Here is a 13,855-nt window from a genome sequence, read left to right on the forward strand (position 1 = left end):
TTTGAAACTCAGCCTAGAGGTCAAACTGCCTTCTGCAGCCCTGCTGCCTTGGAGCCCTGACTCTGCCACACTCCCTCAGCCACAAAGCTGGCTTCCCTGCTCCCAGCATCACTGGCCACCAGGCTTCCAGGGCTTCCCTGGCATTTGCCTTGCTCTACACCCTGCCGGTACCCACTGGACCCATGGAGAGGCTCTGGAGCAGTGTGAGCCCTGCCTGGCTGATTGCCCCTGCTCTGCCCCCTGCCAGGGCAGCAGGAAGGGGCTTGGGCAGGGCAGGACTGCCCAGCAAGGTCTACAGCCTCCTTGCTTCCCTCTAGCAAGAAAATTGCTGGTATTGATGGAGTCGGGCCCCAGAACCAGCATGGAGACACTGCCCCCAAACACCAGAAGCCATGGAGGGTGTTCCCAGCCTGCTGCAGCTACCTCCGGCATCTCCTCTGCAAGGGGCAGTTCCTCTGGGGTACCACGTTCCTGCCACCCTACAGCAGGGTTGGGGCTTTTCTGCTGGGTGGAGTTGCTTTTGGGGAGAGAGACCCAGCATGGAGCTGAGCTCTTGGGTCAAACCCCAGTGTCAGTGCAGCATCTCCATGCCCTTCCCTCCGCTGTAACAGCGCAAGTCCCACTAGCCTGGCCCTTAGGGGGAAGCTGGGTGTGAATTTTGCTGGCTTCTGCTCCAACATGAGCCTGGCACACCTGCCCAATGGCTCCAGTTGTGGCTGGCACCTTTCCCAGATGCAGTGGGAAGGCTCAGCAGCTTGTGATACTCCTAAAAGGAATCTGGGAGGTGGTGAAGTGGTGGGAATGCCCCCCTGTGCAGGTCCAAGGTGGGGCTGTGGAAGGAAAGGGGAGGCTGTCTAACTGGTACTCAACAGCAACAGCTCCTGCAAGCCCCAAGCTGTGAGCAAAGCCAGAGAACGAATGGCACAGCTCCACATAACCAGCCCCTCCACTCCAAACACCTCCATGTGCCTGCACAGCTACCCCTGGCTCAGCCCCCACACTTGTAGTATGGGGCAGGAAGAAAGGGCCATTCACAGATTGATGTAGCTCAGAGCTACATCCATCTCAGCTACAGAGCTGAGTCCTGGCAGGGAACCCAGCCTGCCAGCTGTGGGCACCCCGTGGAGAAGGAAGCAGACCTGCAGAACCAGACCTGGCACCCTCCTTCTGGGGGGCCTGGGTCCCCACACCGGCCAGTGCTGCTGGGTCCTGGGGAAGCCGAAAGGAAAGCAGGAAGGTGCAGGGAGATGCTGTTGGCCAGGCCTGGAGAAACAAGGTTTGGCACAAGTCACAGGGATGTGGCACTACCATGGGTAGGAGCCTTTTCTGCTCTGCTCTGCTCCAACTCTCTGCCGTGGGCAGCACACCCCTGCATTCCCTATGTGCCTCCTGTGGGTCCTGATAGGCATTTTGCTGCAGGTTGCTGGACTTTAGGCTACACAAAAGGGTTCTTACTGCTGGGAGATGGGGTGAGTTGGGTGCTATGGTCAGCCCTACTAGGCCTCTGCTCCAATGCTTTTGGGTGCTTGGGGACAGAGCAGGTTTTGTTTTCAGTCTGCACCCTGCCAGGTGTCCTGCTCCTAGCATGCAGGACACAACTCCTGTCCCACACTCCCTGCAACAAAGACGGTCTCTGCTGTGCTTGCAGCTGAGCATGCCTTGGTGCGGGACAGGGCCAGCATGGGTCCCCCAACTCCAGCCTTGTCCCTGCTGTGTGACACTACCGTGGTGCCCTCAGCCTGTTTCACAAGGTGGGCCTGCATCCCTCCCCATCACTGAGCCCCACAAGCTGTCTCGTGTAGAGTGCAGTGGCCCCACGTCTTCTCACAAGCATATCAGTGCAGCAGCCTGGCCCTCAGAGGAGCCATGGGGATGCTGGGGACAAGGTCATGCACACTGGGCTGGGACAACCCGGGGAATGGGACAGAACAAGGGGTAGCCTTAAATTGCAGTTGAATCCTCCAGGACTTGAACTACGTTTCCCACAGCACTTTGCAAAGGGAAATGACTCTTCTTACAGTTTGTTGCATGAGAAAACTACATTTCCCAAAGCCCTTTGCCAGAGAAAAATTACACAAAAGGGAAGAGTGGCCAGCCTCTCATCTGCAATGAGGAGCTCGAGTTGCACAGCCCGTCTGGACCACCGCTCACACCAGTGCCCTCCAATGCCCCTGCCTATCTTCTCTGCACAGCTGTGATGCCAGGTGAGTGTTAGTGGGGTCACTGGGCTGGACAGCTGTGCCGTTGGCACCACCCACAAAGCCATCTGGAGAGCTGGGCAGCGGGGAGAGCCCCTGGGCTGGCAGAAAGGTGGCCATGCTCCGGGGGTGCCCGAGGGACTGGCTGCCTGCCTACAGGGCACTGAGACCTAGGGCTGCAAGGCAGAGTGATGGCATGAGGTTCCTGAGCTTCCTGCCTGTGTGTCATGGTCCTCTTTGGGGTGTTTCTCCAGCAGAAAAACTCCTCTGGAGGGTGACATCATCCTGCCTGGCCCTGCCAGCACAGATACTGGTGGGTGCTGAGCTGGCTAGGCACCCAGGGTATTCTCCAAAAGCTCCCTGCTGCCAGCACCCTGCATGCAAATCCCAGTCTCCCCTGCCCACCATCCTAGGCTGACTCTGCAGCTGATCCCTGTGTCCTGTGCAAGCCTTGCTGGGCTTGCAGGTCCCAAAGTGTGGTTAGCACTGTAAAGCGACTAAGTGACCTCTCTGGAGGCTGAAGGAAGGGAAGAGGGAGCTCTGGGAACTTTTTTGGAGAAGCTATGGAGAATGTGGGAGGTTAAACCCTTCTCTAGTTCTAGCCCTGTGTAGCTGGCAGCTCTGTGTCTCAGTTTCCCGTCTGGCTGGGGACTGAGAGTAGGTGTGCAGCAGAGCACACACTGTCCGTAACCAGCACAGCAGCCAGCTCTTGGGTTTTCCATAACCCAAGATTGGCCTTGCTCAACCCCTGATGGAAAAAGCCTGCTGCTCCTGATGGCAAGGGAGCCTAATCCAAGGAAGGCTGTCTTTAAGCCTCAGTGGCCCTAATTTCTTACGCATTGCCAACAAAGATGTGGTTCCCAGCAGGTCTCCTGGGGGAGAGCAACTGATAGCCCCTGTCCCTTTCCCAGGTCTTGCTGCTGCCAGGCTTTCCCATATTGAGCTGTCTCCCCAAAGCAGGACTGATATTTTTTCCTATGCGAGCTTAAAGGAAGAGTCAACATCCTCCCCTTCCCCAGCATCTGTGGTCTGCTGGTGTGGATGTGCACCTGGTGGCTGTGTTGGCAGTGCCACGGTGTCCTGCCCACCTCTTCCCTGTTGTTGGCCCTGGACCAACACTCCCACGTAGCTCTGGAGTCATCGTAGCTCCGTTCTGACTGCTTGTGAGCAAGTACATGTCACTTCTCACACGGAGGATGTCGCTGTTGTCACTCTCCAGCTTGGCAGCTTCTTTTCCTTCTAGAGCAGCCTGAGTGCCTCAGGAGCACTGGCTCATTTTGGCTTTCTGCTCCAGATTTCTGTGTTGCAGCCCTGTTTGCAAGAGGCTCTGCTTGCACATAGGTCAAGCTCTAAAGCTGCACCCTAGATACATCTCAGAACAGCATGCTCTGGTCTGGGCAGCCAGCCTGCACCTCTGAGGTGCAAGACCATGCGGACGGCACCCGCTGGCTTATTCTCCGTGCCTTTTCTCTCCCAAACTGACCCATAACCTGTGTGCAGAAGTAGAGCTCATATTATTAGTGCCTCAGAAATGTTTAGGGCAGGACACACCAGTCTGAGCAGGCCAGGGGCATCCCACATGCTCGAGGGCTGCCCAGCGCACCCCTCCCACCTCAGCCGCTTGCCAGGGCTACGGTCTTTGTACAGCCTGTTCAGTCAGGGTAATAGCCTTAATGTGAAGAGCCTCTGTCCCATTATGCCAGCCAACATCCCTTTGTGGTGTCTTGCAGCAACAACACTAACCACTGGGAAACCAGCTGCTGGCAGGCAGAAAGAAAAGGGGTCCTGGCTCTGAGTCCAGCTCTTGCTTTCACAGGCGCCTTCTGCATAATCTGATTCAACAAAGTACCTGGTGCCAGCTCTGAAGCAGCTGGGCTTTTTACGGTCTTGTCTCAGGAAGGCCATTCCAGCCCATGCTGCTCTCATGGTCCACAGCTGCCTTCTCCTTTCCAGCTTAAATTTACTGGTGGCCAATTTGTTCTTGTGCCAACAATATCTTGAATAACTCTTCTTCCTCCTGGATAGTGCCGCTGTGTATTTCTAGGCCTGCAGTTGGCTAGGCTGAACCTGCCAAGTTCTCCCCGTCTCCCCACAGGACAGATCACTGTTCTCTTCCAGGCTCCCCTTCCAGGTTTGTGTATCTGTTTTGCATGTGGGTGCCTTGGACACGTGCACATTTCCTGTGTGAACCTTTTGCAACCAATTGCTCTTCTCCTGTTGCTGGAAGTGCCTCCCCTAGCCCTGGGGTCTTTGTTGTCCCAGGTATGCCCTGTTCAGCTAGTCCATGGAGTGTTCCTCTTCTATCATTTCCGATGGCAGAGGTCCCAGTGTGACATTTCTGTGGCTCATCCACACCAGCCTGAGGTCACAGATGTGCAAAACATCAAGGGTATGCCTGACATGTCTTACCTGCCAGGTTTGAGCGGGTAACCTTGGTCTTTAAGAAAAAAGGAGAGGCAGCCTCAGGGGAAGCAGAGGCAAGTGAAGCTTGAAGGTACCCTTGCAAGACAAGGGCATTGGGCTCTTGCAGGCAGAGAGGGGAGAGGGCGGGCTGGGGAACAGTGCTGGGGAGGCTGCAGGATTTCTGTCCTGGGGAAGGACCACCAGCTCTTCCCTTGCCTCTACTGTTAACCCCATACTGGTCTCAAGCAGGACGAGCCCTGGAGCATTTAGGGCATACAAACTATCCTCAAGGGGAAAGGGATTTTGTGGTTGCAGAAGCTGCAGAAGCGTGAGACGTCCGTGATGTTCAGAGGCTGAGCGTGTGGCTGGGAGCGTGGCCAGCCTGCAGCAGAAGCAGCAGCCTACACTCCCCTGGGAAGGGCCACACTTCGCTCTCCCTGCCCTGCTGGGCTGGCAGTGCTCTTCACCTTGCTCTTGTACATGCCTGTAGGGTTGGGAGGGGGGAAGCTGTCTTTGGGAAGCCCAGGGGTCGGTACCCTGCACACACCCTGGGAGGAGACCGGCCAAGATGATGTGTTCATACCCGTGTTCAATTCCCTCCTTGCCCTTAGCCTTTCCTTAGCCTGAAACCAAATCCAATGACCTTAAACCTTTTCCTTTCACATTTGTCTTAAAAGACCCCAAGGCTACACAGAGAGGGGGCAGGAGCTTCCTCAGACTCTCACATGCCTCCTGAGCTACCAACAACTCCCAGCCTCAAGACGTTCCCAAAAGCATCCCTTTGCTTTGCCTGGGTTGTACCAATACCAAAATCCACATGTGCTCTTGTGCACTGGATGTGTCCACAACAGTAACTTACTTCTGTCAGCTCTAGGATGAAACCAGTCTTAGAATAAGGTCCAAAATAGCATGCTGGCACTTAAAACACCACCGGTGATTTAAAGACACATTCATGTGTCCTGAAGATCCCAACATGATGGCTCCAGAGCCTGTTGAATTCAAAGTCATAGCAGTGCCCCCCCTGCTTTCTCTTTGAAACTGCCTGGTTACCAGCCCTGCAAGTTTCTAGGCCTGCTTCAGCATCAGGAAGCTTCAACCCTCTTCTTCTGCATAGTAGATAAATTCCCCAGCAATGAGGCTGATGGGAGGGCACTGACCTTGCATGGAAATGGGGCTGGAGATACCAAGAAGACCTGGGCTGTCCAGCAGTGCTTGCAGGCCTGGCGCTCCAGGCCGATGCATTTTGTGTTAGACACTTGGAGGATGAAAAGCTCCCTGGAAGGGTGTTGGGAGCAAACTTAGAGGCCTCTACCGCCTCTGGAGCACTCCTAGGCAGTAATCAGGGAGCCCCTTTCCCTGCAAGTCCCTGGGCCTGGGAGGTGCCCTGCAGGGGATGGATGGGCTGGGGACAGAGCAGCTTGATGAGAGCTGACCCCTTAAATCCCGTTCTGCTGCAGCTCCTGCAGTTGAAGATCACAGGCCCTTCTGGACATAGCATCTGCTTTTCAAACTTTGAGTGCTGCCAAGTTCAAATTGCTGGTGAAATATCTGCCTCCAGGTGCCTGTGCCAGGTTCTTCTTGTTTTCAGTGCAGGTGATTAGGGAAGATTGTGGACCCTTGGGTTTGTCTCTGTCACGGTCAGACAGCTGGATGCAGCACTTGTGTTTGCCGCAGTGTGACATTTGTCATCTTTTGTGAGGCCAGGCCTGGGAATTGCCAGCCACCGGCTCTTCCTCCCGTGAGCTGTCCTTCTGCGTGCCGGTTTGGGCCATGTCTTTGTTCTGTCCCCAGCTTCTGAACATTGATGCTGCCCTCCGGTGTGGTTGTGCACACACCCTGACTGGGCACTGGCATCAAAGGTGTACCTTGCCTACCTTCACACCGGTCAGTAAAATATCCAGTGTGCTCTGCTCCTTTCGGTCCTCCTTGAGGCTTTCTGTTTGGTGGCTCAGAATGAAAGCTGGTGGTTTCAAACTCTTTCCCTGCTATCCCCAGGCCTTTAGGAGGTATCTGTAGCAAAACCAAGCTGGGCAGCTGGACTAGCACTGCTCCCCAGCAGGGTCACCTCCAAGGATTTTACTCCTAGCCACTTTATTTTCCTCATTTCTGTACACTTCCCATGCATAAAGTCAGGGTTTACTGTATGCAGTACATGTTGTGTGTGTCTTTCTCCCTTCCCTGAGGATGGTCACTGTTACCAAGTGGCTCCTCTACTGAGGTCCTGTGCACTCCTTGGAGGTGTTCATCTCCTTGTGGGTACTTTGATTGGGCTCCTGGCTCTGGCTCTGCTTGGGGTGATTTTCGTCGGAGCAGGGGCTCTACCTTGTGCCGGAGTGTCTGGACGGTCCATGGGAGAAGTTACAGCTGGGTTTTCTTTCTTTGGCAGATGATGAGAACATGGAGGAGGAAGAGATGAAGGCTCCTGCTGCTGAGATGGCTGAGCCATCTGGCATGCGAGGGGACTCCAGGGACACCCTCTCCCAAGCAGCTGATGACAGAGCAGAGTGGCAATGGCAGGCCCTCACTGGCCCTGGGGATCTCAGGGAAGGTGCGGAGAGCCCTGTCCCCAAAAGTGCCCTCTCCAAGGACCCTGCAGCAGAGAGACCCTATAAACGTGGCAAATGCGGGAAGGGCTTTGCACAGAGCTCTGACCTGATCAGACACCTGCAAATCCACACTGGCGAGCACCCCTACAAGTGCACCGAGTGCGGCAAGGCCTTCATCCTCAGCTCCTACCTGATCCAGTACCAGCATGGGCACAGCCAGGAGAAACCCCGCAAATGCCCCAGCTGTGGGTGCTGCTTTGGGCTGAGCACAGAGCTGGTGCAGCATCAGCAAGCCCACGCTGGTGAGAAACCCTACAAGTGCAGTGAGTGCTGCAAGGGCTTTGCCCAGAGCTCTGACCTCATCCACCACCAGCGCATGCACACTGGTAAGCACCCCTACAAATGCCCTGCCTGCGGGAAAGGCTTCAGCGAGAGTTCAACCCTCATCAAGCACCAACACACGCACACGGGCGAGCACCCCTATGCATGCACCGCTTGTGGGAAAGGCTTCAGCCTCAGCTCCACTCTATTCAAGCATCAGCGCACGCACATGGGCGAGCGCCCATACCAGTGCTCCCTGTGCAGCAAGACCTTCAGCCTCAGCTCCAACCCGCTGCAGCACCAGCAGACACATGCTGGTGAGTGGCTGTTCACCTGCGCCCAGTGCGAGAAATGCTTCACCCAGAGCTCCAACCTGCTGCAGCACCAGCACGCCCACACTGGCGAGCAGCCGTACCAGCGCTCCCAGTGAGGCTGCTACTTCAGCCTCAGCTCCAACCTGCCGCAGCACCAGTGGATGCATGCGGGCGAGCACCCCTATGCCTGCGCCCAGTGTGACAAGGCCTTCGGCCTCGGCTCCAACATGCTGCAGCATCAGTGGACACACACCAGCGAGCGGCCCTATGCCTGCGCCCAGTGTGGGAAGTGCTTCAGGGACAACTCGACCCACTGCAAGCACTGGCACACCCATGCGGGGCCGTGCGCCTGCTCGCAGTGTGACACTGGGGGCTGCCCCAAGCTGCTGCAGCTCCAGCACCCCTGTGCCTGGGATGTGCAGCTAGTCCGGTCCCCGTGTGCATGTGTGTTGTGCGGGGACCCTGTTCCCCTGACTTCAGGGCTCTTTCCATGGCTCTGCAGCCCTTTCTCTGTGCTGCAGCATAATGGGATGGAGAGAGGCAAAACTGTTTCTTCTGGGCTGCAGGATGCGAGAGTCCTGCAGGGAAGCACATCCAGCTCCACTCTGCATGCTCTGGGCATGGATCAGTGGGCGTCGATGGGGTCCAGACCTGCCCTGCGTGTCTTTCCTCTGGTGCTGGAGAAAGAGAGCACTTTGGAAATGTGGACTTGTGTAAACAGTGCTGGGAAGGGGCAGACCCACAGGAGAGGGAGATGGAAGGCAAAAAAACACCATGGAGTGGGAAAGGAGCTGGTAGCTGGTGTGAACTGGAGAGGGAAATGCAGGCCACACAGCAAACGCAAGCTGGTTTGCCAAGGGGAGTGAGGCAGCCTTGTGTAAAGCTGGGTTAGGTACAGACCCTTTTCCTCACTGGGAAAATCCATGTCCGTGAGCAGTGGAGCCGTCAGAGTGAGGCGTGATGGGTTGGAGCAATGGGAATGTGGAAGCACTGCACGTGCACCTGGCAGGAGCCAGGAGGGATGCTGTCCGGTGCGTGTGCAGTGGGGGCGTGTGGTACCCGGGGTGCAAGAGGGCTCACTGGCAGCAGCGGCTTTTCCTTCACTCCCCTCTCAGCTCCCTCGCCGCAGAGCATGTGGTTTCTGTGCACAATGTTTCTGCGAGCTCTGATGGAGAGTTGTTGCAACACACAGCCAGTAAACACGCTTGATGAGGTTAAAATGACAGAACTGGTTGCCCTGTCTTTTCTTTCTGTACCCTGGGGTAGTGTTTCTGTTCCTGTCCATCGCTAACCGCAGAGTATCATCTCAGGCATCTTTCAGTCTTGCATCTGCACAGATCTCTGGCCCTGGGTGCTGATGGTCATCCCTCTGTCCCCCAGCACAGATGTCACAGCCATCCCCAGGCCTTTAGGAGGGAGCTTTAGGACAGCCAGTGCTTCCCAGGAGGATTCCCACGGGCAGAAAAGGCAGCTCAGAGCTCCCCTCTCCTGACTGGTGGCTGAGGATAGGCAGCAGTATCTGCAGGAAGACACCCAGGCCACGTCTCTGAAAGGCCTCCGATAAGTCCCTTGGATGGAAGTAAACAGGTCCTTCAAATGCAGGACTGCTCCCTAGGAGGGAGGTTCTGGCCTGAAAGCCTTAATCTGCCCTCTTAGGCGTTCAAATGCTACTATGAAAGCATCGTTCCCTTCTCTGTCCCTGGGAAGCAGAAATTGGTCCATGCTGTGAGAACCACGAAAGGAAGCTTAGTCACAACAGAACTATTTAGTGTACCTACCTCAAATACTAGAAGCTGCAATACAGACGATTAGGTAGATCTGCAGCATAGCAGACCCAACCCTAATGTGGCCGAGGTGAATTACTAACAGTCTGTAAATAGTAACCAGTAATCTTAAAGTCACATATTGAAGTTCAAACATTTAATTTGTTGGCAAGTTATGACTCCGAATTGAACTATGAAAGCCACATCTGGCAGTCTTGTGCGGCTCCTTAGAGGTTTTATAAGTGGCAGATAATCCTCAGATAGAAAAGCTACGGCGCCCAAGACAAAGTTGCTATTTTGGACTCATCACGTATAAAGGGAAGGACTCACTGAGCTGGAAGCTGGTGGTTGCCTAGGAACTGTGCATTCATTATGAGTAAACGGACAACCCAAACTAATGCATATCTATTTGTTGCTTCAAAAGAGCCTAATTTCCTGCAATTGTTTTGAAGAAAAATTTCAGCAGAAAAATAAGAATGAAAACTAGGTGCCCGCTTGAGCGAAGTCCTACTATAGGAAGGGGAATAGAGAGTGAGGTCCTCGTGAGAAGTAATAGCCACACTTACAAAGAAATATTTTCTGACTTTCTATGCATCCTTATCCCCATTTGCAAACAGAAGCTGTGACACAGTGATGAGGTCAGAGGAGCTACGGAAGAGAGAAAAATCCAAGGTTGGCAGAGCTAAAGTTCAAAAAATGTAGTCTGCCCAAAGTGAGGACCTTGTGTGTGATGCAGCTGTGCATACCATATCCTCTGTCATCTGAAACCTCTGGGAACATTGCACATGCATCCCTGAGACAATCTGAGTGATTTGATGAGGAGACTGGGAAAACCAGGAGAAACAGGAAAAGGGCAAACCCTCATTTGCACTTTTTTTGACTGATCTGTGAGCTGCTTGCTTTTAGCCTTTGCCAGCTCCCAGCAACCCCTCACATTCAGCCCCTAGCCATGCATATCTGAAAGGCATCCTGGCCATTTAGGGGTTGCACTCAGTCCCGGCCTTGGTTATCAGTGAGCACCATATGGAAAACTGAGCTGGACACTCAATGGTTTACAGCTCTCGTGAGCAGTCCAGCAGTGTCCGTGGCTGGACTGGTCCTCATGCCCTCAGCAGAGGCTGGTCCTTGCCCCAGCACCCACGGGCTGTCCCACGATGGAGCAGCGGGTGAGCAGTCTGCGCCCCAGGACGGAGGTCTGCACCGCAGGAGATGGCCGGCAGCATCTCTGTCCCCGAAGAAAGCGCAGCCGCTGGGAGAATATGGAAAAGCGCCGTTCCTAAGGAAGGGAACTGGGATGGGTGCTTGCAACGACACCTTCTCAAGGGATTGAGGCCCTCCAGCTGGACCTGTGGAGGATTTTTGCTCTGCACAGGACCCCCACTGGTGTATTTAAGCCGGAAGCTGCTTCCACCAGGGAAGACACTCAGGTATGAAGTGGATCCAGTCCCAGAGAGGTTTAAAACACTGCCTTCACAGATATGAGCTTCTGCCAGACGTGGGTGATGCATTGCTTTGGGGGAAAGACCTGCAGGGCTGAGTCGTGAGGCAGCACCTGCTTGTGCACAGCCTCGGGATGGCAAGGCCCAGTTCCTCACCTGGCTGTTTTTCCCGAAGGAGGTTTGTCCCACTGCAGCCCAGAGGCTGCAGTGGGGTCAGCTTCAAGGATCAGCATGTGGAGTTGGGGCACCCATGGGTCCCTTTGCCTCTGTGTAGGACCAGGTTGGGCTAAGCAGGCAGCAGCGTGGGCCTGGGTGAGAAAGAAAGGATGAAAAAGCTCTTGCATGTCCTTCCTGTAGCGCTGCTGGTGGTCCCCATGTGTCCCTGGCACATTCCATTCCCTGGGAGGGAACAGGTGTGATTTTGGCTTGGAGCTGATCTCAGCTCTGCACACCAGCTTTGGCACCTCTGTTCTGCAAATGCTTCTCTACTATCCCAGCCTGGAGAAAGGTGCTGGGCTCAGAGCAACTCCTACAATATCGATCCAGAAAAGATCTTGGTCTCTGCAGCAGTACTGGAGCAGAAAACCTGCAGTGCCCGATCCTGCATGGCTGAACACAAGGTTTTAGGAGCTACAGCGATCTCTCAGGATGCCTGAACTCACCTGAGTCTCTAGAAACTTCTGGCCTCACCGCACAGCAAAAGGGACATTTATGTTTTCAAAAGAAACACCAGAAAACCACAGGCATGTCCAGCTGTGGGTTGTCGTTCACCTGGGGACAAGAACGCGTGTGGCAACAGGGTCAGTCTAGCAGGTTCGGGGAACTCCCAGCTTCCCCCAGAGCTCATGGGCTCTCCTAGTCACAGCAAACCAAGCCATCAGACCTGTTCACCGATTATTTCCGTTCCTCTAGTGGGAAGACGCAGTGTCGCATCCCAGGCACATGAGGGTGATGAAGTTCTTTTCAGCCCATTAGTATCCAAGGATGATATCAAACAGCTTCTCTTAGAGGGAAAGATTTTTATACCAGGAGCCCAAATACCCTCTCAAAAGCTGGGAGTCTTAACATAGCGTTATAAACAGCTTCCCCCTGCAAATGATGATTTTTCAGCAAATCTTAGTACACTGAGGAATTTTTCAAACCTAAAGAAAGCTCATGGTTGTGCAAAATGGGCACATGGATGAGTTAGTCTGGACAGAATAGCAGGAAGCCAATCCCTAAATTCAGTCTGTGCAAAATAGTTAAAGCCAGACAGACGGGTTCATTGTTTTAAGGATGTCACAAGACACCCTCAGGAGGGACCTTCCACTGTTTGATATATCCCTTGAGGTGTTTGACTTAGCTGGGGTAAGGGCCCTTATCGAAAGGGCAAGGCAAGCCGAGAGCTGGTGGCCAGCCACCAAAACCAGCAGGATTAGCAGCCATGCCTGCCCTGAGGGCAACGAGTAGCTGGAGGAACATGACAAACTCCAAATCTTCATGGCAAACTCCAAACCTTTCCAGAAAGTGAAATAAGTCCACCTGCCTGCCACCATCGCTAGGATGACTCACTTCATCTGGAGGCTAGATCTGGGCTTCTCCCCAGATTTTCTCCCCTGTGAAGCATATGCCCAAGTTTCCCCTGCTGCCTGCCCAGAGGGGTTTGGGGGCTCACAGAGGCCACAGAAGTTTTTGGTCTGTCTAAGGAAGGGCCCTCAGAAATGCTAGTGTCTCTGCGGGGGCTGGACAGGCATCACCTGCATGACCTGGCATTGCAGTTGTAAACCCCCAGCATGGCTGTTGCCCCTTGGCCCCTTCTGTAACACAGCCCAATGTCCAGTACTCTGGTTTGGAAAAGCCTAATAAGGGTAAAATTAAGTTTTTTTCCCTTCAAACTGTGCTCTCAGCCCGTGCTCTGCATCATGTGCTATGGGTCCCTGTGCCGAGCTATCTCTGCTTTCGATGTCGTGCACAGGCGCAGCATGTTACTGTGCATGCAACCTGGCCACCCCGCGACCGTGTCGCACAGTGCAGGGGTCCAGGCTCACTCACCCTGCATGCACCGAGCCTCAGTGTATGCAGTCACAACCCTGCACTGCTCATCTCAGTGTATTATGCTTGTGGCATGCAATGAGTTTTCTCATCCTCAGTTCTCAAGAGAAAGTGATGTGTCCCAAAGGATGGCATCAGCTTTTAAAGCCAAAATGCAGCCTGCAAATGACCTGCAAAGTCTGCTCAAAAGGAGCGATTGCCTGCTCTGCCTCAGGATGGACAATACAAAGCTCAGGTGTGATTTTTTTCCTGGCTGTGTTGGCAGTGCCACGTGCACCCATCTGCTTGCGGGGTCCTGGCCACATCCATGCTGCCACATTCACTCTTTTCTAGTTCCTTCCTGTGATCCCACCACGGCTGCAGTGCCAGGACATGTCCCGTGCATGTCAGCACGCACACTGTGCACACCCGGGACAGGAGCCCTAGGCGATGCACCGATCGTAGCGCAGGCCTGATCCTGCTCTCTAGACCAGCTCCTGGGATTCAACTCAGTACCAACAGATTGGAGTTTCCTGAGGACAGCACAGGCTTGTCTGCAAAACTCCCTGATGCTTTTGCATGGCAAATGAACCAGGCAGGGCTGGTGCTAGCCCTGTAGCAAGAGTCTCTAGCAAATCCCTTGAAAGGTTTGGCAGCTCCCTAAATCCAAGAGGATCCCTCATCAGCTCTGTCCTGTGTAGGTTATAGAGTCTTCTGCTGGGGTGTCTCAGCCTGCCCCATAGGGCTGAGATTCAGGAACAGGCACCTCAGGAGCACCCTGGAGGGTGAGCAGAGCAGAGCATCGCAGGGGGCATGGAAAATGCCACGGGTGTTGTGCATATCTGGGCATTGTGCATGTGT

General features: G+C 54.4%; 1 protein-coding gene across 1 annotated transcript; it reads left to right on the forward strand.

The window, feature by feature from the left end:
• The first annotated feature begins 2,083 nt into the window (after positions 1 to 2,083).
• LOC106494265 (zinc finger protein 436-like) lies at positions 2,084 to 9,030 on the forward strand. The gene is made up of 2 exons (XM_013954497.2): positions 2,084 to 2,204; positions 6,988 to 9,030. The coding sequence occupies exons 1-2, from the start codon at positions 2,198 to 2,200 to the stop codon at positions 7,896 to 7,898; spliced, it is 918 nt and encodes a 305-aa protein (XP_013809951.2). The 5' UTR covers positions 2,084 to 2,197; the 3' UTR covers positions 7,899 to 9,030.
• Positions 9,031 to 13,855: the final 4,825 nt, after the last annotated feature.

This window comes from Apteryx mantelli, chromosome 21, assembly GCF_036417845.1.
Source record: "Apteryx mantelli isolate bAptMan1 chromosome 21, bAptMan1.hap1, whole genome shotgun sequence".
Lineage (NCBI taxonomy): Eukaryota > Metazoa > Chordata > Aves > Apterygiformes > Apterygidae > Apteryx > Apteryx mantelli.